Source organism: Thalassophryne amazonica, chromosome 5 (genome assembly GCF_902500255.1).
Source record: "Thalassophryne amazonica chromosome 5, fThaAma1.1, whole genome shotgun sequence".
Classification (NCBI taxonomy): domain Eukaryota; kingdom Metazoa; phylum Chordata; class Actinopteri; order Batrachoidiformes; family Batrachoididae; genus Thalassophryne; species Thalassophryne amazonica.
The window spans coordinates 105,092,784-105,115,288 of record NC_047107.1 but is presented as its reverse complement, the minus strand read 5'-3'; the positions used below and the strand labels follow the sequence as shown (position 1 = coordinate 105,115,288).

At 40.5% G+C, this 22,505-nt stretch overlaps 1 protein-coding gene across 4 annotated transcripts in view; it reads right to left on the bottom strand.

Annotated features, from left to right (window-relative positions):
• Nucleotides 1-1,163: 1,163 nt before the first annotated feature.
• unc5db (unc-5 netrin receptor Db) overlaps nt 1,164-22,505 on the bottom strand; it is a 751,148-nt gene continuing 729,806 nt past the window's right edge. For all 4 annotated transcript variants that reach the window (XM_034171021.1, XM_034171024.1, XM_034171022.1 and 1 more), the window contains 3 exons: nt 17,550-17,714; nt 9,822-10,000; nt 1,164-1,570 (listed from right to left, as the gene is read on the bottom strand). In XM_034171021.1, the coding sequence (XP_034026912.1) occupies nt 1,309-1,570; nt 9,822-10,000; nt 17,550-17,714 (606 nt within the window). In that variant the 3' untranslated portion in view covers nt 1,164-1,308. The remainder of the gene's footprint in view (nt 1,571-9,821; nt 10,001-17,549; nt 17,715-22,505) is intronic.

Sequence of the window (22,505 nt, the reverse complement as noted above, 5' to 3'; positions counted from 1 at the left end):
TTTTAAATGACCACGTATACAGCTAGCTGCTTGTGTTAGCCTCCTGCCATGTTTTTAGCTTGTTCTATACAATTACACAATGTAGCTTGTTAGCTTGTGACTGTGTTTGAGTGAAAACCATGAAATTTGATACTTTTTGTTTTTTAGGCTATTTTAATTTTCCTGAAAATTGTTGAAGTCACATGGATTCTGAAATAAATACCCGTAAATCTCAGTGTACATCCACAGAGAGAGAGATAGCCAAGATATTATTCATTTATTTAAGTATCCAGATGGGCTGTTTTTCAGACTTTTATGAAACACGTTGGCCCTTAATTGGAACAGAAACAACAAAATTTTGGGGCAGATCCAGTTAACATGGCAATGCCAGAAAATGTGAAAAAAGAAATCCTACCATTTTGTGAAAACATTTTTAATTTTTTTGTTTGTTTTTATTTTACAAGAGTGTGATTAAAAATGTTTTTTGAGATGCAGCATGATTAGTTAAGAACTTGAACAAAAGGTTGGATCTGCTGTGGTCCATAATTTGAGCACAGATCCAAATAAAGTTGAAAAGCCAATAGGATTTATTGTGTGTGTGTGTGTGTGTGTGATTTTAACACTTTTAACATCACACTTTACCCTTTGGAGATATGCACTCTCATAGGTGCTCTTCTAGTTTAGCTGTAAATATTCAAACATTCCCGTAAATAGTCCAGAACCTCCCACAGAATATTTCTTTTTTTTTTTAAATACATATCTTGAATGCATGAAAATGGTCAACTTGAAAAATTCACACAGCACATTTCAGCACTCAGCAGCATCACTTAAAAAAGACAAAAAAAAGAAGAAGAAAAACACAAGCGTTGGTGTCCAAAAAGAACATCTCAGACATAGTCTGGATGAAAGAAATGGGATGAAACAGGTTTTAGTCTCTGAGAAGCCGCCACAGTTGTGATATTGCATTTGCATATAAGAATATCAATGCAAATATGCAAATATGTGAGCTGCCACGTGGAAAAAAAACAAACAAAAAAACAAAATACAGGGCAGCCTGGACTTCAAAATAACAATCATAAAATGTATTTTTAAAAAGCAACAAAATATAGTGTCACTAAAGATACAGATTTAGGGTCATTCTAAGACAGATTCTTGGGAGGGTAGATCCACGTTCAGCTCTTAACAGTTGTGACGGTTCGGCACGTCGACCGCTCCGTCCTCTCACGGGCAGTGTCATGACCTTCCTGCGCTGCACCACAGTGTGTTGTCCATCACTGGCCGTGTGTGTGTGCACATATACTTGCCTCACTTCTGGACTTCAAGCCCATGTCAGCCTGTAGATTCAGGAGCGGGATCCTCGGACTGAGTACTGGAGAGTTTTCCCATTCCACATTGGCTTCCTGCTTGTATGTGACTGAAGTCAGAATCATGCTCATCCTCTTCCTTGGGTGAGCTTTTGGAATGGATCTTGCCGATCTCTTCGAGAGCACTAGCTAGTGAGTTCAGGTCAGCAGTGTCCTGGTGGCGAGCCTCCCACAGGCTCAGTATGACCGCTGAGGGACTCCGCTGCTTTGCAAAATAACCCAGGTTTCTGCAGACCAACATATATGAAGTATGGGCTGGTTATACTTACAGAAATGACCAACAAGAATAAAGTGACATTTGGCAAAAACAAAAAAACCAAAACAAAGCAAAACAAAAAACACAAAGGGCCCTATCTTGACATTTTTATAGAAAATGGTGTAATATGAATGCTGCAAGCAGGGGAATGTCCAATTTCACAAAACGCATGTTTTGTTTTTTGCAATCTGAGTGTAAACTGGAGAGCAATATAAAGCAGAGTGTCATTTGTCAACCAATTTAAAAGGCGGAGTGCAGCAGGCGCCCAGTTGTGCTCAAAAGTTTATATACCCTGGCAGACGTTTTGGTTTTTCTGCCATTTTTCAAAGAATATGAATGATAACACAAACTTTTTTTCACTCATGGTTAGTGGTTGAGTGAAGCCATTTATTGTCAAACAACTGTTTACTCTTTTTAAATCATAATGACAACAGAAACTACCCAAATGACCCCGATCAAAAGTTTACATACCCTTGTTCTTAATACGAGGCCCTCTGGTGGTGAAGCTGTCTTGGACTTTATTTACATCAATTGTGAAGAAATACAAACAGTATGACACTTTATGGTAAATCTGTGTGGAGTGGACAGTTCTCAAATCTGAGTGACTGTGCAAGGAGGAGAAGAGTGAGGGAAGCCACCAAGACACCCAGACAACCCAGAAGAAGTTATAGGCTTCTGTGGCTGTGATTGGAGAAATCCGGTTGTTAAGTGTGACGTAATGCATCATGTGATTTTCAACTTCCGGGTCTAAACGAAAAAGGCGCGCTGTCATTAACACTGAGAACTGCACTGAGACGATCTGATCAGGCTGCACTTTAACCGCTGCACACGGACAACAGCATTAACATCGCAACATAAAAGTCTTTGTATATTGTGCCTAAAACTCTCCTGGATATATTAACTGGGTTTTTAGATGTTGTTACTGCGTTTGTTTTATGTAAAAATGTCAGATGCTCAGGTTGTTTCAATGAGAGTTGCTGCGAGCTGCGATCGCTTCCTGTTCATGTCGTTCTGGGAGAAAGTGAAATTTGCACTTCAACATCCTGTTTATTTTAATAAATATTTTTTTATTAACAAACAGACATGTATATTTTACCCGTGCATAATAAAATATGTAAAGTCAAAGAAAAAGAAAAGTTTTATTAAGTGTTCTGACCATAGAACCAGACGAATGCGGTTAACGGAGGTGGAGGCGGAGAAGGAGAAGGGAGGGACGGAGGTTTGCGCACAATGTGAACACAAACTAAACTTAAACTGTAAATCCTTAAAAGGATCAAACAGACGTAACTTTAATTGTAAACTTGGAGGTCTTTGGACCCGGAAACAGATTTATCACGTGATGCGTTATGTCAGTGCTTAACAACTGGATAGTGCACAGTGCAAGTTCTGCATGTTGTCATCTACAGTTCCATGATGAAGTGGAATAGAGGAGGATTTTATTAAAAAGAAGACCTGAAAGTTTAGCTACAAATTGCTAGAGGGTACATCTGAGATGCAAGCCTGGATTTGATCTGTTTTGATGAAAGAAAATCCTTCTTTGCTCGACTTCACTATCAAGATTTGAGTGGTGATGCAAAATGCAAAATGTCAGCACAACTGTGTGTGTGTGTGTATTTGAGGTCACTGTTTTTCCTTCTTTTTCATATGGACATGTGTTTTTTTTTTTAAACTGCCAAGCACCAAAATGTCAGTCAAATAATCAATTAAATAACTAATCATTTTCTGTGTTGATGTTTTACATATGGAAATTAAGATTTTGTGTGTGTACGAGGTCTGTCCGTAAAGTATAGGTCCTTTTTATTTTTTTCAAAAACTATATGGATTTCATTCATATGTTTTTACGTCAGACATGCTTGAACCCTCGTGCGCATGCGTGAGTTTTTCCACGCCTGTCGGTGATGTCATTCGCCTGTGAGCACTCCTTGTGGGAGGAGTCGTCCAGCCCCTCGTCGGAATTCCTTTGTCTGAGAAGTTGCTGAGAGACTGGCGCTTTGTTTGATCAAAAATTTTTCTAAACCTGTGAGACACATCGAAGTGGACATGGTTCGAAAAATTAAGCTGGTTTTCAGTGAAAATTTTAACAGCTGGTGAGAGATTTTGAGGTGATTCTGTCGCTTTAAGGACTTTTCACAGTGCGAGACGTCGCGCAGCGCTCTCAGCCGCCGTCATCAGCCTGTTCAAGCTGAAAACCTCCACATTTCAGGCTCTACTGATCCAGGACGTCGTGAGAGAACAGAGAAGTTTCAGAAGAAGTCGGTTTCAGCATTTTATCCGGATGTTCCACTGTTAAAGGAGATTTTTTTAATGAAAGACGTGCGGGCGGATTGCAGCGTCGGCTCGCAGCCGCCGCGACGCTCCGCCACAGGAAAAACACCTCTGTTGGAAGCCTTGAGGACAAGTTGGAACATCTCCAGCTGATAAACAATTTCTCATATACTCACTCCACTGAAAGCCTCCTCCCACAAGGAGTGCTCACAGGCGAATGACGTCACCGACAGGCGTGGAAAAACTCACGCATGCGAACGAGGGTTCAAGCATGTCTGACGTAAAAACATATGAATGAAATCCATATAGTTTTTGAAAAAAATAAAAAGGACCTATACTTTACGGACAGCCCTCATATGTGGTGGTGGTGGGGGGAGTGATTCAATCAGTTTCTTGAAAAACCTTTGGCTGATGGCCAATAAAACTGGTCAAACAATCAATTTTATCAACAGGAAGAACTCATTAAATTTGGGGACTGATCGAGACCTTAACCCTCTGGGGCCGAGGGCATTTTTTGGACAGTTAACTCGCCTGGCATAAATGTTTTATTATTGCTGTTAACAGCTCTCCCTGCATCCCACAATCAAGTTTTATGTATCTTTTTTTCAGGACAACCTGTGCTTTCAGAATATACAGTGAGGAAAATAAGTATTTGAACACCCTGCGGTTTTGCAAGTTCTCCCACTTAGAAATCATGGAGGGGTCTGAAATTTTCATCTTAGGTGCATGTCCACTGTGAGAGACATAATCTAAAAAAAAAAAAAAAAAAAAAAAATCCGGAAATCACAATGTATGATTTTTTAATAATTTATTTGTATGTTACTGCTGCAAATAAGTATTTGAACACCTGTGAAAATCAGTGTTAATATTTGGTACAGTAGCCTTTGTTTGCAATTACAGAGGTCAAACATTTCCTGTAGTTTTTCACCAGGTTTGCACACACTGCAGCAGGGATTTTGGTCCACTCCTCCATACAGATCTTCTCCAAATCTTTCAGGTTTGGAGTTTCAGCTCCCTCCAAAGATTTTCTATTGCGTTCAGGTCTGGAGACTGGCCAGGCCACTCCAGGACCTTGGAATTCTTCTTACAGAGCCCCTCATTAGTTGCCCTGGCTGTGTCTTTGGGGTCATTGTCATGCTGGAAGACCCAGCCATGACCCATCTTCAATGCTCTTACTGAGGGAAGAAGGTTGTTTGCCAAAATCTCACAATACATGACCCCATCCATCCTCCCTTCAATACGATGCAGTCGTCCTGTCCCCTTTGCAGAAGAGCACCCCCAGAGTATGATGTTTCCACCCCCATGCTTCACGGTTGGGATGGTTTTCTTGGGGTTGTTCTCATCCTCGAAACATGGTAAGTGGAGTTGATTCCAAAAAGTTCTATTCTGGTCTCATCTGACCACATGACCTTCTCCCATGCCTCCTCCAGATGGTCACTGGTGAACTTCAAACAGGCCTGGACATGTGCTGGCTTGAGCAGGGGGACCTTGCTGCCCTTAAACCATGACAGCATCATGTGTTACTAATGTAATCTTTGCGACTGTGGTCCCAGCTCTCTTCAGGTCATTGACCAGGTCCTCCTGTGTAGTTCTGAGCTTTCTCAGAATCATCCTTACCCCACAAAGTGAGATCTTGCATGGAATCCCAGACCGAGGGAGACTGACAGTCATCTTGTGTTTCTTCCACTTTCTAATAAATAATCATAACAGTTGTTGTCTTCTACCAAGCTGCTTACCTGTTGTCCTGTAGTCCATCCCAGCCTTGTGCAGGTCTATAGTTTTGTCCCTGGTGTCCTTAGACAGCTCTTTGGGCTTGGCTATGGTGGACAGGTTGGAGTGTGATTGATTGAGTGTGTGAACAGGTGTCTTTTATACAGGTAACAAGTTCAAACAGGTGCAATTAATACAAGTAAAGAGTGCAGAATAAGAGGGCTTCTTAAAGAAAAATTAACAGGTCTGTGAGAGCCAGAATTCTTGCTGGTTGGTAGGTGGTCAAATACTTATTTGCAGCAGTAACATACAAATAAATTATTTAAAAAATCATACGTTGTGATTTCTGGATTTTTTTTAGATTATGTCTCTCACAGTGGACATGCACCTAAGATGAAAATTTCAGACCCCTCCATGATTTCTAAGTGGGAGAACTTGCAAAACCGCAGGGTGTTCAAATACTTATTTTCCTCACTGTATATGTTTTTGTTGTGTTTTATAAGTGTAATAAAGGTTTACAATCAGAAATACGCAAGGAAGAAATAAAGCGAAAAATAATTTTCCCACACACATTTATTCAAAACACACAGCAAACTATGATAAACAACTGTTTTGACACTTTATAAAGGTAAATTGAGGTCTTGTGTGAAAGACTGAACATCAAAATGGTTCAAACAATAAACACAAATGCACATTTTGAACAATATATACAAAATGGTCTATGCATTTTGTTATTTTGATATGGTAAACAGTGCTTTACGCTGAGAAAGCAACAGAGTTACCCAGTAACATTCACATGCAAACTACTGGAGCAATCCTGATAGTTACACACTCTTTGAGCATGTGAGATTGTCATCAGAGGCTCTCCGTCTGCTCACTTTCGCTGTGCGCAATGACGCAGGGCACACTGAGTATGTACTAATAGTATGTACTCATTGGAGCACCCAGGGAGCTATTCAAACGGGCCAACTAGTAACATATCACTCCTGAAAACGATCTTTGGCTTTTCACGTGACGTAAATCTGCCCTACGATTGGATTTTGGAAAACCATGCGACGGTGAACCAATTCCGATTGCACACTCACATTGCGCACGTGATCAAACAGCTTCTATGAGGAGTACAAAGATGGCCGATGGCTGGCTCGAAAGTCCGCGGAGTTAACTTTTCAGCAAAAAAACTAAAAAAACAAAACAAAACGTAAGTTTCTATCTCATATCATTAAAAAGTTATTTGTAACATAGCAAAGCTTGGTCTTAGCCGTCGTATACGACGGCGTCGGCCCCAGAGGATTAGGTATTGACCTTGATGAAAGTTGCCAGTGACACCAGGACAGTCAACATGAAATATCTGAGTCTGTTAGAGTGATTTTAATGGTGTTGTTGCATTATAGAAAACAATTTCACAAACATATATAAATGATGTGACTCTCAATGTAAAGTTCAAGTTTTTCAGTATAGGTGAAGACGTGCATTGATTTTAACATACTGTACTGAGCAGCATTTGCTATTTAATCACACACACACACACACACACACACACACACACACACACACACACACACACACACACACACACACACACACACACACACACACACACACACACACACACACACACACACACACACACACACACACACACACAAAGGAAGACACCTTTTCTGCAGCTGGGATCTAAACACTTTGACAGAAAATGAGGTATTTCCTGTCTACACATTTTGCAGTTCAACATTTCAGCAATAAATCTGTATTTCTAAAACCCTCTCCGGGACAGTGTTCGCGCCTCCTTCAGCGGATGATTAGAAAATCTACTTAGCACTTCTCCTTGTAACTAAAAATTAATTTGACACAAATTGGATTACCTTGTTGCGGTAAACACAACCGTCTGGCTCCAACAAGGAGGTAAAAACAAGAAGAATGATCTTTTAAGACTATAAAATATAAACAATAAATTATCAGAAATTGTGAATAATTACTGGCAAATACATTTGGGTTTAGATTTAATTTTCAAGTTGTGTAAAAGCTGACGAGCAGAGAGCTTGTTGCCATGCCAATGAAGGTATGTTAACTGATGTGTACTGATGGATCCAGGTGGGGGCAGTGTTTCACTATCACTCCTCAGTTCTTCAGCTGCTGTTAGAGTAATAAGGGGCACCAACAGAAACAAAAGCTGCAGTCATTGGTCACATCAACCTGAGACCAAAGCAGCCCAACTAAGAAGCTTATCTGGAAAATGTGGAATTTTAGATCCCTCATGCATAATGCATTTAAGAGATTATAAGACTTAAAATTGAAAGTGGATTGAGTAGCGCCTAAAATGCATCAGACAAGATTCTTTGCACATGTACAAGAATATTGCACATGATGTGCAAGAATCTATCTATGGGTTGCCGTGGACTTTACCCAAGCGCCCTCTAGTGGCCGTTTTTGGCCGATGAAAACATTGCTGTACGCAATACAAATACATGTAATTTGGTCACTTTTCAAAGTGGTCAGACTCGACAATAAAATCAATTTAATCTACAATGGTTCATTTCAGGTCATCTTGGTGTATAAATCCCGTCGTTCCAGGCAATGAGAATCGTCAGCTGGCTGTTAGAAGCAAGTTAGAGACAAAACAAAACCAGCTGATTTCAATAGACAATCAATGCAGCCCGAGTGTATTTTCATCAGGCGGCCAATCGTGGAAGTATGAATTCTTGCCTTCGGATTGGCCACTTCGCCGGAAGTGAAGCGTCTGTGTGTGTGTGTGTGTGTGTGTATGTGGCTCACATATCTCTCTGACTGTTTGTCAGTAGAGGTGGGCGGATCGATCCTAATATCGATAATATCGATACCAACGCTGGTATTGATATTGAACAATCCTCATGTAAAAAGATTGATATTCAAGTTTTTTTCTCTCCCGCACGCACTGACTGCTGCGCACGCAGATTCATCAAAGTCTACTCTCTGTCTGTAAGAGCAGCGCTGCGCTGTGTCACACAACACGGAGCAGCGCACCCTTGTATTGTGGTTTGTCATCCCTCTACCTCAGGAGATTTTGTTTTAAGTTGTGTTGAGTGATATTTTTTTAAATAAAAATGTTGATTGTGATAATAAAGTATTTTGTTGTCACGTACAATGTTTGGCGAAATTCTGTCCTAGGTCTTTTGGATCCTTTTGATCTATGAAGCTTAAATATGAAAAAGTATCGATATCGGTATCAATATCGGTATCGATTTTGGCGATACTGGGCCTGTATTTACTTGGTATCGGATCAATACCAAAATTCCTGGTATCGCCCACCTCTATTTGTCAGCCTGACCTCAGCTTTTGGATATGGCTTGTGCATGGCACAATTATCCTTTATTATGAAATTTGGGGGATTAATTTTTTAAACCTTTATTTTGATTAACATTGTAACATTCATACTTCCAAGATAGTGTGGCTCGCTGACGTTATTGGTAGCAAAGTTAAACAACATCAGATAGTTCAAGTTGCTCGCACCATTTCACAATAAAATGTTCAATGCTAGCATCCCAGCAAATACTTTTACTGTGAAAGGCATGCTGGTAGTGTTCCTTGCGACTGAGTTTAACTTGCCAACACTGAGGAGACATTCGCAAAAATCCATTTTTTGCTAACAGCAACAAATTTCCCACTATCTGTAAAACGTTTCAGTAAGCACATAACCTGAATAAATCTTATATTTTCCCACAATTTGTACAATGTTTCATTAAGTACATAAACTGAATAAAATCTTATATTTGCTGTGAGTTCAAGTTTAAATAAACTGTGTTCAGGAGGTGGGATACTGATTTGCTGTTTCAGATATTTTAAATGTCCTGTTTAATTTGTCTGAGTCTCTTCCAATAATCTGTTTAATAAGAATAATTTTATGTTCTTATAACTGATAATAAAACAGATTTTTAAAACAATATGAAATACTATATTCAGATAATAACATAATATGACATAAGTACACCTCTTTAAACATCCCACCTTCAAACACAGCCTCTTACGACCATCCATAAGAAATCTGCTTAAGCTTCCAGTTGTCTATAGGATACAAACTTTCTACGGGCACTGAACTAGCGTGCAATAAGCAGCCAACAGACAATACAATCACTTAGTGCATGGACAATGTATTATCAGTCCTGTCAGCTGGGGTGGAAGTGAAGTATGAAAGATTAACGAGCTCCGTATGAACACAGAGTCATGAGGTTAACAACATGCACATCGTGTCACACCATCACATAGGATCTCACCGATCTAAGTGGAGTTTCTGGGCTAAGAGTTGCCAGTCCTTGCCCTTGGCGTTGGCAGTGTCAAAGGTGGCACAGATCCTCTGGCGGATGGACAGGGGGATTTTGAAGGCCTTGGGCCCCGTCTGCGACGTGATGGTGCAGTCTGTCTGCTTAAAAAATGGGCCCGACTCCTTTTCAGTCTGGAAGAATCAAACGTGTTTTATTATCAGAACACAATCACTGTATTTGAAAGAGTGTGTGTTTTACCCAGATGCATTTACTGCATTAAAATATCTATGTTCGGGGAAGCTGTATTCCCCGCATTCTTTTTTTTTTTTTTTGCATGATTTTTTTGTGAATTTTAATAAGTTTCACTTAACTGATACAGATGTATCTATGAGCAAGGCAACAATCTGCCAACTTGATGTTAGGAGCTAATGTGTGACAGATTTAAACTATTAGAAGGTTATTTTAAAAATTATTATTATTTTAAATCTTCCACTCGTTACATGTGTGACAAAGCAGGGCAAATCAAAGCACAACTGGTTATCTGCAGTGGCGGGCCAAGATAAACGTTACCTTTGATAACGATAATTTTCGAACTGTAAAATTAACTTTGATAACACAAATCTAATAATATGCTATAATATTTACCTGAAGCTACTGCTAACCTTGAATGTGCGAATTTAGCTTTTGCTTGGTTTTTCATCTCCAAACTCCCAAGAAACAGACCTAAAGAGCTTACATTTTCCATAAATGTTCCTAAAAAGGTTTAGGATATGAAAATCAGATGATGACCAAGATGTGCAAATAATCAACAAATGAAATTAAACAGTAGTTTTCATTCAACATACAGTTTATTCACAGTGCAGGAAGTATTAAATGAATAAAAATTATTTTTAAATAAAAATACATATGGAAAACGACTTTAATATTCTCATTATATTATATGGCTGTGACACAATGTACACTTTGATTGGCTGATTACCGGTCGGATATTTTTTCATGACAATCGGTCCACAACGTGTATTTTCGTTCCAAACCAGGAAGTTAAAAACACGATTAGAGAAACCAAGTCGGACATGAACATACTCCATAAATATCTCAACAGCATTGGAAAAAAACACATAGATTGAAAGCTTACCAGCTAACGACCGGACCATCTATTAGCAGGTTCTTCACGGAGGTGAAGAAAGCGAATGAGCTCAACACCGTCAGCAGCATATTCGGGCAATACTGTAAGTTTGCATGTTTATATGTATATAACAGCCATATAATTAGTAGTGGGCACAGGTAACCAAAAAGTCATCTTTGATACCTGCTAATCAGCTAACTAAAAAGTTAACTTTTATAACACTAAACTGATAAACCACTAAAAAATTTAGCGGAAGCTACACCTAACCACTAACTTTCAGTATTGTCTCTGATACACTCTCAGCTACTGACAAGCCGGTTTTGCATTTAAGCACCGCCAATGCTTATGATCAGAATCAAAGACGATCACAAACCCATCACAACCAATGAGTCAGGGCTTCTGTCTTTGTGCACCCTACCCACTGCTGTAAGAGTCATTTACATTCACAGCATACAGCGGTCCAGAGTGAGGCGGAAGTCCTCAAAAGGAAAGCAGGTTTGACTTATGGTTTTGATTTATAAACCAAGTTAATCTGCATAGTTTAATTACATTAATGTTAACTCTGTCACTTGTACAAAGTGAAAATATAACATATCTTTTAATTTTTAAATAATGCACTCATTCTGAAGTTTTGAACATTAACACACAGATGCCAAAAGGCATTATGGGTAAACTGAGCTTCTGCTCATCACTGATTGGTTGATTTATTATATGTAAAAACCAACACACAAGTTAATGTAACATGTGTTGGTATGTGCATTTGTAAAATATGTCATTTGTTTCATTTGTAAAAAAAAGCATTTGCAAAACTAAAAATTCCAGTTGTTAAAACAGCGTTTTCAGTTTTAGAAGTGTTTATTTCTCACTAGCTTTTACGTAATATATGAGAAACATGTCAGATTTACCCAGAAACATAGCAAAATTAGCAGCTAGTGAACCAGCCAGTGATGTCACCTCCGCGAGATGACTTGTAAATCACTCCAGGGGTGTAATCAGGTTACAAATATAGCATTTTCAGTTTTAGAAGTTTTTTTTTGTCATTAGCTTTTACATAATATATGACAAAGATGTAAGATTTACCCAGAAACGCAGCGACCAGTCAGCAATGTCACGGTGCCTCTCCACTCTGATTTGCTGTCACCCCCTTCCCAAAAAAGGGGATTTGCATGAGTCATCGCATAAAAATAGTAAACATAATGTGATCTTTTGACCTCTTAAAATTGGTCAAGGTTAGCCATCTTTGAACTTGTCCAAGGTGTGTGTGCAAGAATGTTCCCTCTGAATTTGAAAACCCTGGCATTAATAGTACTGGACTTATGATGAGCACGAGACAGACAGACGAATGGACAGACAGACAGACAGATGGATGGACAGACACAAAGCCTTTGCAATACCCAATGGCCATATTTTGATGGCCTTGGGTAAAAAGGAAGAAGTTCGCCTGTGAGACACCGTGGCTTATGTTAGCACAGGTAGGCTAATGATGGTGAGCTACTCATTGCTAATGAGCTTTTTTGATGGGGACTATCTCGCCCTACCGATCGATTTAGCTTTCTTTACTCGACATTTGGATTGCTGACAGTGCACACAACTGACAACATGTAAGTTGGCTTAAGCCGACATTAAATATGATCAAACAGCTGCTTTGCATTACTGAGAAGGTCGAAAGGAAAGAAAAGAACACCCACCCAAACGTCACCTCTCAGACTGTAAACCGAATGTACCTTATGTGCTTATGTGCTGTTCAAAGGGTTAGATACCTCCAACGTGGGGGTGAACGAACTGATGGTGTTTTCAAGTACAGTAAGAAACTATATTTTAAAATGTTGAATAACTGAGTCGAAAGTAAAATAATGCTTCTTCTGTATATGAACTAAAATTGTAGTTAATCTGGTTATATTTATACCTGGGTCACATCATGGTTTTCAAAGTTAGCTGAAAAACTAATCCACTAAGGAAAAAGGTCTGCTTCGCTAATTAGCTATTAGCCGGTTAGCTGAACTGTGCCCACCGCTGATTATTACTTAGCTTACATGCTATTAACTGTTAGCATTTAGCAGCAGATCTTTATGAAACTACAAATAACTGTGATGTGGAAGACACATTTGTGTCTGCTTAAAACGACAGAAATACAGGTGAAGCAAAGTTTGGCGAAAGTGCAATTTTCAACTCAAAATGAATAAATGTGAAGTTTTTTCTTACTCTACTGCTACATAGAGGATATGCCTTATGTTTCTTGATGTTTGTATGGTCTGAACTTGTTTTCTATCCGCCCTTTTCAGGTTTCAAATTCTGCAAAACCTCGGAGAGGTCGCTGCACTGCGAGATCTCAGTAATGCTGAGATCTGCATTGAGACGCTCTGATCGACTGCACTTTAACCGCTGCACACGGACAACAGCATTAACATCACAACATAAAACTATTTTTATATTGTACCTAAAACTCTCATGAATATATTCTCTGGGTTTATAGACGTTGTTATTGCGTTTGTTTTATGTAAACATGCGAGAATCACAGACTGTCTCTCCCTTATTTTCAATGGGAGCTGCTGTGAGCTACACTCGCTTCCTGATCATGTCATTCTGGGGGAAAGTGAAGTTTGCTCTTTAACGTCTTGATTATTGTTCTTCACAACACTGTTTGTCCTCTTTTTTCCAGACTTATATATATAATATGTCTGAAATTCAGTTTGCATTTATTAAATTCCACGCAGATTAAACATAGCAGACACGGATTATTCGTTATAATTGTTTTAGCAAGTTTTCAGGGTATCATGCATACAGTCTCTTACTAACGTGACGAAAAGCATAAAAAATACATTTTTGTAGTATAATATTCATTTACAATTGTCATCATGTGGATTCTCTATGTTGTTTGACTGCAGCGACTCTCTGGCAGTCATTTTTTCATGTATCAGGGATACATGAAAACCCTGGATTACTGAATGGACACTAAAATAATCACAAGAACAATAATGATGCCAGATAAACCAAACTAGCTAAAACTTTGTATGAGTGTTATTTATGGAGGGAATAGCGGTTAGCACTTTTGCATCCTGTCATCAAGGACTGGGGTTCAAAGGCCCACCTGCACTCCATCTCCTTGCACATCTGGAGCTGTTTCAGAAAGGGCATCTGCTGTAACACTTGTGCCAAATCAGCATGCTGTGACACCAAGAACAAATGGGAGTCACAAAAAAAGGAAGAATTTAGAGCAGTGGAGCCAGGGTTGGAAGTTTAGCCTTCAGCAGTTTCTCTTCTCTGGAAAGAAGCAAACTACACTACAAATGTTTTGGAGCAAAACTATTGGTTGCAAATGTGTGAAACCCAAAGCATAGATTGTGGGGGAAATGTCATGGTTAAAACCATAAAAGGAACCATAAATGGTAACTATAAATGTTATTATCCTCCACCAGCTGTAAGGCCATTAGAGGGAGTAGAATTGGGAGACCATCCTCAACCAAAAAACATGGCGCACGTCATTTGTTCTCAAACCTTATATCAAGCTATAGTTGCATTTTAAAGTTAGTAAACTGCGGCCTCTAGTGGCCAATTGAAAAAGTATGCCACACAATTTCACGTCTTGTCTCACACTTTTTCTTGACCACTTCATCTAATTGTTCACATTCTGCTTTTAATCCTCACCCCAAATATAAACCCTAACTGTCTGTGGCTTTGAACCGTGGACTTCCTATTTTCAAAGCAGGTGTCGCTTGGGTCAATAACCCTCCCTTGACCCAAAGGGGATAATCCACCCTTTTCCAACAGAGGACTATGGCCTCAGATTTTCATCCCAGTCGCTTCACACTCAGCCTCAAACCTGCTCAGTGCTCTTTGGAGGTCATTGCATAATGAAGCCAAAAGAGCGACATCATCCGCAAAAAAACAGAGATGCAACTCTGAGGTCACCAAACTGGACATCCTGCTTTATATTTCATGCTCTTTTTTAATTCTGAAACATTAGAAAATACTCCTGTGGATCGAGGGCAGGTGGAGAGTGTTGATTTGTTTAACCACCTGGCATCTAGTGCTCTGGTACAAGGATTGGACCACCAAAATGTAAACTACCTGTCTGTGTGTGTGTGGTCCATTCGGCCACTCCCGTTTTTGTTCGGAGTCCTGGTACCAGCCTCAAGTGGGGAAGTAACCTGCAGTGAAATGGTGTCCTGTCCAGGACTCTCATCTGCTTTACACTATAGAATCCAGGAAAAAAAAACAGCTTTCCCATGGGCCTTGAGGTCTATATAAGAGGGTTGCCTGACTAGTTGTGCCTCCACCGTGAATTGAACCTGGTATGAGAAAAATCCCTTCGATTTAACACATGCGCACGGAAGTTGGAAAAAATATCGATGTACATTGCAGCAGCTCAAATTTTACAACAACTCACGACACCCACCATATAGTCCGGATCTCGCGCTCTCTGACTTTTTCCTTCCTCCAATCTGAATAAACACCTGAAGGGACACTGTTCCACTACTGATTCAGAAGTGCAAGCGGCTATTTAGTTATATTTTTGTTAGTATCACTGGGTTTTTTTTCCAACCTAGTCCAACCAAGAAGCTACAAAAATATTAATATTTGTTTTACATAAATTCTAAACCTTCCAGCTTTTATTTTAGAAAGCAGAACTGCCAATATTCTATTTACCCAAATCCCAATGTGGTAGTGTGGGTCAATCAGCAAAACAGATGGTGTTGTTTATATTTCTACATACATTATCAGAACACAAAAAACATGTTTCACTCAATGTTGTTGTTGTTGTTGTCCATTTGGCCCCTCCCATTTTTTGTTCAGGGTCGCCACAGTGGATACAGCTAGATCTGCATTGGTATTTGGCACAAGTTTTACGCCGGAAGTCCTTCCTGACGCAACTCCAGTGTAACCTGGAGAAACACACACACACAGCCACTGGTGTTCCAAAGAGGTCTCCCATCCAAGTACTAACCAGGCCCCGCACTGCTTAGCTTCTGAGATCTGACGGCATCAGGCTTAAAAAGAGCAGATCAGCTGCACGTTTCACTCAATATCTTATAAATTTATCTTCCAAAATGATCAAAGCCAACACTAGTATGTACTTTCAGCTTCTCCCTTTTTTGCTTGGGGTCAACAGATCAGATCTGACATGGATTTGGCACACGTTCTACACTGGATGCCCTTCCTGACACAACACCACACCAAATTATATTTAGAATGGGCACGGGTGGTCTCGAAGATAGATTAGATTAGATTAGATGGAACTTTATTGATCCCTTGGGAAGACTCCCTCAAGGAAACTGAGGTTCCAGCAGCATTGTATAGCAGCACACAGGGTAAGAAGCAAATATAAATATAAATACAAATACACAATATAAATATTAGACATACTGATCATTATTATCACTTTACCGAGGCGTTGCTAGGCTGGTATCGTAGATTTACGTTGACGCTACCTGGCTATACCCTCCCGCTGTGCGTAAACAAATGACGTCATAGCATGCACAGCCCAAGAACTGTCCGCAGAGGAAAAGATAAAAAGGTGAGAAGTGTGTGTGTGGGTCTCAATATGGATATTCTGGATGATTTTCTCATGGATAGTAGGACAATGAACAGCAGCCAGCTTGATGAGGACGCACTTTCGAATTTGGAGAGCAGCACACGCCAGCCGACATGACAAAAGTTAAAGTGAGTCAACTTTTTATGTACGCGTTTGCTGGGTGTTGTGCCTTTTGAAATGACATTAAATATTGTTAATTTGATTACACGTGTTGTGTATCTCAGCAAGTGATCGTCTAACTCGGGTGAATAGCTGTCATTTTGGGCAACTGGGCATGGATGTCGGGCCTCTGAAAATGCATACCGCCCTCCAAAAGCATGTCATTGTATTAATACTGGTTTACTGGCTATTCCTCTCATTCCTGTCCTCTGTCTTCCTGTTACTCCTCCTCCCCGCCGAGTGAGGAGTTGTACAGTCTGATGGCCTGAGGGACAAAGGAGTGAACCAGGAACCCCTCTGTGCTGGCAGCAAGTACAAGGACCACTTGGCCACCCCACCACGCCAATCAAAGCCAACACTATGCCACTTCAATATCATGGTGCATATTACCAGCGGAAGAGTCGCATACACGATAGTACCTTCTTGTTTTCCCTGCACCTCACTATAAGTGTGAGCTCAAAGTGTCAGTGCCGAGGATCGTTTGAAAGTTTGAGGCTGGTTGTGAAAAGCAGTTGGACAAATCAATGCGTTTCACCGTCTTCTGCCTTAACACTGGTAGTGTGCCCTTGGGAGAGGATTTTTCACTGTGAAGGGCTTCACTGGAGTTGTTCAGCGGCTGACAGGAGACTGTTGATGTATTGGGCAGCTCCCAGGTGCGAACACATGTGCATGCGAATCAGCCTACCTGCTGGAGCATGTGTCTCTGTGGACATGTAGAGATTAAAACATATGTACATTAAGGACAATAAACAGCTGGGTGTGTGCTGTGGTCTGTGGGAGCGCGCTCCACGTCCTCCTCCCTCTATTAATACATAATGCAAGCTCAGGAGAGCCGACCCTGCTGTCGGCGGACACACTTCAGGAAGGTTACATAAAGGTTACGCAAAATGTGAAGCGTCCCCAGCTGCAGGCAGAGTCTCACCTCGGCCACAGCTGTGTACACCTGCAGAATCTGCTCATGGCCTTTGACCTGGCGCACGCTGATTTTGCAGGAGAGCTGAGCGGTGGCGGTGCTGTATCTCTCCAGAGAGAAGGCACAGTGCAGGGGCTGCTGGTTGCTGCACCACACTTGGGGGAAGGAGAATTCCTGAGGAAGATGGAGACAAAAGGACAATTTAAAGAAGCTCCATGTAACAAGGTCCAGCTTGAGTACGTCATTGGCACCATATTCACTTGTATAGTTATATACACAATGGGAGAAAAAAGGTTATAGTTGAGACCTGGTTGTGATGTATTCATGTATGTACTGAAAGGCATCAGAGGACCAGTGCACACGAACACACCACAATATAAATGTACAAGTACATATTCATGTCTGTAATGTGTTATTGACTAATTCACACATTTATTCATTTTCTGCCGCTTCGGGTCCGGATAGCGCTGGCAGCAGACAAAGCAGCTCATCCCACACTTCCCTATCCTCGCCCAAGTCCTCTAACTCTTCCTGGGGGATCCCGAGGTGTTCCCAAGCTAGTTGGGAAGTATAATCCCTCCAGCATGTCCTGGGTCTTTCCTGGAGCCTCCTCACAGTTGAACATGCCTGGAAGACTTCCCTAGGGAGAAGACCAGTGGGCATCCTCACCAGATGCCTGAACCACTTCAGCTGGCTCCTTTCAATGCGATGAAGCAGCGGCTCTACTCTGAGTCCCTTCCAGATAGTCAAGCTTCTCACCCTGTCCAGTGTAAACTCAGATATGACTGTGTATGTCCTCATCATATGATGTCTGTCTGACTTCATTATAAAGTCAATCATAAAATCAATCACAAATATTTTGCTGATCAATATATACTTCAGAGTTTAGACCATCCATCTAAGCTTCTTGGTTCTTGAGATATGCAAAAACTGTGTGTTTTCATGTTTTTCTTGACCTTTAACAAAACTACTCCAAAATCTAATCAATTCAAGTTCAAATTTTATTAATTTGTATCATGCCAACTCAAGACATGATCGCCTCAAGGCGCTTCACACTACATAAAAAACAAACAAACAAAAAAACAAAAAACAAACAAAACAGAGCAACATGAATCAAAAGATTAAAAAAACACAATAAAAGAATAAAAACATAAAAGATAAAAAGAATAAAAGAAAACACACAATCACATAAAATACTAACAAAATGCTTAACTGCGGTAAAGCAGAAAATAGAACATTGCAATAGTCCAGTCTGGAAGATTCTTGACATCTCTACAAGTACTATTCCCACCACATTTGATCCATCTAGTATTCTTGATTGTACAAAAAAGAAAAAGACAAAACAAAACAAAACAAAACAAAACAGTGCTGTCTGTGAGTTCAAGAGCATTTGGGTCATTGTTTCCTAAAGATAAGAAAAACATGGAAATAAATGGAAGCTGTTACAAAAATATTCATTACAAATTATCCTGATTCAAAATTTAATGATCTCTTCTGTGATACAAGAATCTCCATTAGATTTCAATGAAATCCCTTCATGTCTATTTGTGATATCCTGTTAACAAATAAACCAACTAACCAACAAACCAAATGGGGCCAAAGCCATTATCACCTTGTTGGAACCAATAACTGATGAATTACTTGAAAATGAAAATCCTTGCAAGCATCGGTGGCCTTGGTAAACACCAGACCTAGGCTTTGGAAATGAAAGAAGCCTGCTCCTAATTTCCATCATGCATGTGATCATAAGATTATTCTATGCACAAGTGCAATCATAATGTGTCTGTAAGCAAACAAACCTAGTTACCAGCACTGCAGAGAGGGCGCCAGTGGACCTCAGTCTGCAGTTCATCTCCACCTTAAAGACACTAACCACACGTTTGAGGACAAGGAAGTTAAAATATTAGCCAGAGAGAAGAAATGGTTTGAGAGAGGGGTCAAGGAGGCATTCTTTGTGAAACGTCTGAAACCCAGCCTTAACCGGGGAGGGAGTCTGAGACACGCTTTATCCCCTGTTTACAATGGGGTACTCAGGTCAAAGCAGTTTCAGTCTTTTGTTCATGGTAATGAGTCATTCACGTCATCAGGAGAGTCATCAAGGGAGCCATCAGGAGAGGGTCCGTCCCATCATTAGGAGGGACAGCTGCCCTGTCATTAGGATGGTGCTAACTAGAGCACAATAGGTGCTAATTAGAGCTACTGTTTAGTCACTAGCCTATAGCAGTCTGCCTCTCGGTAGGAGGGGTCTGGTTAGGTTTAAAACTCCAGCTTTTGTGACTTCTTGATTATTCTTCTCTACAAGAGTCAAGACAGAAGTCAGATCACTAGAGCAAGAATTTTAGCTGAGGAAGCTTCTGCGATTTGAAGCGAAACGTCCTCGCATCAAGCAACCCAGTCCAGTCGAAGATTCAAGCTTCTCTACTATGAAACATAGTTAGGAGTAACTTTGATCAGCATGCAATTGACTCATTTGTTTAGTTTCTATCTAGGCTTTGGCAAATACCTAGGAAATAGTTGCATTTCGAGTCCATACCTCTGAGGGAATAAAACATATGGTCATAAATTTGTCCAGCATAGTTTTTACTTTTGTTTGAAGGTTTTGGTGTGATTATAAAATAGAACATTCTTTACAGCAAAGTTGTCAAGTGAGAACTAGATGAGGGGTAGATTGTTTCTCCTTGGAGTGCTACTGATCTAAAACAGTGCCATGTGTTTGTTAGGGATGCTGGGAATTGGGAAAACACTGCCTTTCATGTGTAACATGTGGAAGAACGGGCACACCTGAAAGCAGAACGTCCTTGACCTCTGGTGGATTCGGTCTCTGACATAATCTTCAAATTAAAAGTGCCATGAAAACGATTCCCGGTGAACACTGTGGCATTAAAAGCAGTGGGCTGTGTGTCTACTCAACACTTTGTTCTTCACTTCCCGGTGTGGCACGTGGCGGATAATGGAGTCGGAGAGTGGCGGTGTGGCGGAGGGGGCAGAGTGATGGACGTGGAAAGCTTGGATGCTCTTAAGCACTAAAAGCTGACTTGATATATGGCACCAGACCAGGCTATTATTCTCCACCTGCTCCAGAGGAGGTTCACAGTGCCCGCCTGCTTCCCGAAGCCCTCATAAATAACACCGCGGAGAGGGTGCGTGCCTTTGAAACACTGAGCTTTCACCCTGCATTCAGATGTTTAAGCATAAACACAGTACAGTGGCGGAACGGCTCTGCTGCTCTGCAAATGGTAGCAAGTACAAAACAGCATCCGCTGGCTGTTGCACGATGCATTTGATTTAATACTGTTTGCATCTTAATGCTCCTGCAAGAACACAAATGCAAGCCTATTTATTCAGCAGCCCATCTTTATGATCCTTCATCTGAGAAATGCAGGCGATGACAGGATTCCGGAGCAGTTTTAAAGCCCAAAATATTGTACACAAACACACATAAAAAATAAGCTACTCAAAATGCAAAATGAAAGTCATGAGCCGAAGAGAAAGCACTGTCCCTATTTTGCTTGTTGTGTACAAAATAAAATATTTGATATCTTCTTTTGGGGCGCATATACAACAGCTATAAAACAACACTCGCAAATATAATATGGGTTGTTTACCAATTCCGAAAGATTTTGTTATTCTGTCACCTAACTTAGCTATTTAAAGGGGTCATATTGTGCAAAATCAGGTTTTATCGAGTTTTTAAATTTAAATATATTTATGTTAAATATCAGATAAGTCCCACAATTCTTTGTCTGTGCGTGTAGAATCTATCTTGTTGCAAGCAAAACTTACTGTAGGTGTGATAGGGGTTTCATAGTTCTGTAACATAGGTCACAAAAGTCCATGTCAACTCCTGCATGCTATGGGAGACATGCCCACTGAACAGGAATGCTATATTGGTCCTGCTCCTATCTTAGGTGAGCTTATCAAGCATCTAGGCTATCAAACAGACAAACTATGGTAAAAACATGACCTCCTTAACAAGGTTGAAGATCTTGTCTGAGAGTATGTTCTGGTGCTGTGGTTTCCCGTATCCACCTTATTATGGAACTACCTTAGATTTGGCATGGCAACCGCCCAGGCAGACAACTGGTCCATCTCCACCACTCAAAAGTAGCCATCTGTCTACCACAGCTAGGTTAAAAGTGGATATCTCCTTGGTCTTTCCCAGTTGCTGGGGTTCTTCGCACTGAGACACCTGCATGCTGGTTCAAGTCTAGAGAAATGTTAATGTTCTATCACTATGCAAGTACTGAGTTTTCTGAAGTAACTGTTTGGCACAAAGTAAGTCCAGCAGTAATTCCAGCAGTAGCTAAGGACCCTCTGAAGAAACCTAGTCCCAAGAACATCTAGTCTTTGCCTTAGGTCACTGGTTAGTTTCAAAGTGAAGACAGGACCAGGACCTGAAAGCCTTGGACCAGCAATGCTTTACCACAGTCCAGCATTAGGGGTTCAAAATGCTGCTGCCAGACTCTTGACAAGAAGCAGAAGATTAAACCACATTACACCCATTTTGGCATCTCTTCACTGGCTTCCTGTCTCTGTGAGGTTAGATTTTAAGGTTCTGCTATTAAACGATAAAATTACTCATGGATGAGTACCTCCCTACTTAGCTGATCTAATTAAACCCTTTGTACTGGTCTGGACTCTGTGTTATCAGGGCGAAGGACTACTTTGTGTCCCTTGGTTGAGTAATAAGTCAGCAGACCACAGAGCTTTCTCTTCTCGTGCACCTCTTTTGTGGAATGATCTCCCTATGCAGATAACAGTCTAATTCTATAGAGACCTTCAAGTCCAGACTTAAGACTCATTTATTCTGTCTCTCGTATGCCTAGCATTCTGACATGGTATGGAACTATGCTTTCTAACTTTTTAAATAAATTTTATTAGTAACGGAACAGGTCTCGGCCTCAACTTTATCTAAATTCTGGGTCTGTTAGTGATGCTTAGGGCTAGCGGCCAGTGATCACCTGA